This window comes from Mirounga leonina, unplaced genomic scaffold (genome assembly GCF_011800145.1).
Source record: "Mirounga leonina isolate KUSES-001 unplaced genomic scaffold, KU_Mleo_1.0 Mir_101664, whole genome shotgun sequence".
NCBI classification, from domain to species: domain Eukaryota; kingdom Metazoa; phylum Chordata; class Mammalia; order Carnivora; family Phocidae; genus Mirounga; species Mirounga leonina.
Genome location: NW_023270175.1, coordinates 16,706,273 through 16,709,329, shown reverse-complemented (window position 1 = coordinate 16,709,329; position 3,057 = coordinate 16,706,273). Strand labels below are relative to the sequence as shown.

Below are 3,057 nucleotides of genomic sequence, written 5' to 3'. Positions count from 1 at the left end.
AGGAAGATTTCTGGGTACAGGATAAACAAAAAGCAAGTTTTTTTTTTTCTTTACTATCTCTCATAATTTATAAGTGAGCAATCCATCCTATTTTAAATGTTAACAAAATTATAAAATATCAAGAGATAAATATAATAAGAATATATAAAAAAGATTTTTATATACTATCTTATTTTATGCAAATACCAGTCTGATCACACATGGTCCAAGAACACTCAAATAATAAACCAAATATAAAAAGATATTAAAGATTGGTCTTCAAACATTATAGCCAATGATACCACGCTTGCTTATGATTTCACCAACATAAAACCTCATCCACACCTCAGTGGCAACCAAACCATTCAGCAGAGCTCCCTTAACTGTGAGCCCTTTGAAGCTACTGGTTTGAGCACACTTGACTATTTTTTTCAAGCTCTGAATAGCTGTAGGGATCTCAGCAGGAGTTGGAGGAACCAGCTCAACCTTGGCATAGTGTCAAAATGTAGCCAGTCAAGGTTACATTTAAGTCCCAGCAGCATTCACCAGCACCGGGACCTTCTCCACAAGGTTACAGACAAACTGGGCCATAGTTCCAGGATGTAAAGTCTAAAAAAATCTTTAAATTGTATAGAACAGGGCTAATACTTTAGAATAGTGGAGTAAGGACATCTGAGAGTCAGCTCCTCCACAAAAACAATAAAAACAGTGGTAAAAATTATTAAAATAATCTTCTCCCACTCTGGAAATTAACCAAATGTTTCCAACCATTCAAGGAGCATTTATTCAAGAAAAATGGTTAAATCTTGGAAATAACAGTAAGTTTTGCTTGCCCTATACCCATTTTCTTCTCCTCAGCTCCATGGTATCCTTGAAATCCTGTAGTCTAATAATCATAGTGCATTAACTCCAGCTGCTGAACAGCACTAGCGGGGGAAAATCAGGTTTGGAGCACCCTAAAACTCCACCCTACAGAACTGTCATTATTAGATTCATCTGACAGTTACTTAGAAATCCCCACTCTCAGGGAATGTTTTTGTTTGACCTGACTCTGAGCTTACTGGGAACAACCTTTCCCTTGGGACATCAAAACAATAAAAAACAATCAGTGACAATTGTTTAATTACTTCCTGAGGCAGTGATAACTGTTGGAACAAACAAGATTATGACTAAAAACTTAAAAGGAAAAGTTGACAAATAGGATATCAATTGTGGGGTTTGAAGACATCCCACATATTCCTGGAAATTGAGAAGGCCAAGTGTTTGCACTGGCTATGTACATGTTCAGGAAGATCTGAGAGGCCCTATTGTCTCATCTATGGTGGACCAATGGAGGCTCTATACAGCAATCAGGGAAGGCTAAGGCAGAGTTGGCAATTGCTTGCCAGAATGTTGACACCAAGCCTCAACATGCACACAGAGCACCTCATGAAAGGCTAGAAAATGTTTTGGTTAAAGGTATTTAAGGAAATCTCTCCAATCATTCACTGACAGCTACCCTAACCAAGCAGAGACTTCAGTGGCCATATATGACATAGAACAGAGACTTTACAAATGTAGTACAGGAGAGTCACTAAAGAAGCAACAACAAAAATAAATTCTGAGTAAAGGAAGTCAATTCTGATTTCTAGAATTGCCACATTATATTATATAAAGGTCCAATTATCAACAAAGATTATGAAACATGCACAGAAACAAAAATGAACGGTCTATACACAGTAAAATTGTCAATAGAATATTCCACTGAAAAAGCCCAGACATTTCATTTAATAGATAAGACTAAATCAGCTATTAAAATTTGTTCAGGGCGCCTGGGTGGCTCAGATGGTTAAGCGTCTGTCTTCGGCTCAGGTCATGATCCCAGGGTCCTGGGATCGAGTCCCACATCGGGCTCCCGGCTCAGCAGGGAGCCTGCTTCTCCCTCTGACCCTCTCCCCTCTCATGCTGTTTCCCTCTCGCTCACTCTCTAAAAAATAAATAAAATCTTTAAAAAAAAATTAAAATAAAAAAAATAAAAAATAAAATTTGTTCAAAGAACTAAAGGAAATCATGTCTAAAAGTATGAGAACAGTATCTCAATAGAGACTACAAATAAAGATATAGAAGTCATTAAAAAATCTGAAGCTCATAAGTACAATAATTGAAATAAAAATTTACTAAAGGAACTCCACAGCAGATTTGAACTGACAAAGAAAGAACCAGTAATCTTGAGGATAGGACTATTATAACTATCCATTCCAATGAACAGAAAGAAAATAAGAATTAAGGAAAGTAAACAGAGCCTCAGAAACTTGTGAGGCACCATCAAGAATACCAATATATACATAGTGGGAGTCCCAAACAGAGAGGAGAGAGGAATGGGCACAAAGAATATTTTTAAAAAATAATGGCTAAACATTTCCCAAGTTTGATGAAAAACATTAAGTTACATATCCAAAAATCTCAAAACTTTCCAAGTAAGATAAACTCAAAGAGATCCACACTATGTACATCATACTCAAAATTCAGAACCAGATATAAAGAAAGGATATAAAACACAGCGAGACTGAAGTAAATCATCACATAAAAGAAAACCTTAATAAGATCTACAACTGATTTCCCAACAAAAACCTTGGAAGCCAGAGGGCTGTGGGATGACATATTTAAAGTGCTAAATGAAAGATTGTTGACCAAGAATTCCATACTTAGCAAAACTATATCTCAAAAATGAAGGAGAAATTAACATATCACCCAAATAAATAAAAACAATTTTTTTGCCAGAAGATAAAGTCCTGGGGATGAAATAAAAAGACACTATACAGTAATCCTAATCAACCAATCAATCCATCAATAGCACTAGTAATGGTAAGTATATAGTAAAATATAAACTATGATATTAAATGCATTATTGGATTATAATTATTTCTTTCTTGTCTGATTTTTAAAAACTGCTTAAAACAATAATTAAGAAACTGAGTTGATATTAGGATCTAACTCATGAAAACTAGCACATGGTTACAGAGATATACAGAGCTATACAATTTGTATATACAATTGAAATTAAGATGGCATTACATTGAAGTACATGTTTTTAAGTTA

The 3,057-nt window shown here is 35.0% G+C and overlaps 1 protein-coding gene across 1 annotated transcript; it reads right to left on the bottom strand.

Annotated features, from left to right (window-relative positions):
• Positions 1-258: 258 nt before the first annotated feature.
• Positions 259-570, bottom strand: LOC118011469 (ATP synthase subunit g, mitochondrial-like). Its single transcript, XM_035006299.1, is given in 1 exon segment — positions 259-570. A coding segment is annotated over 1 exon segment (312 nt).
• Between the last annotated feature and the right edge of the window lie 2,487 nt (positions 571-3,057).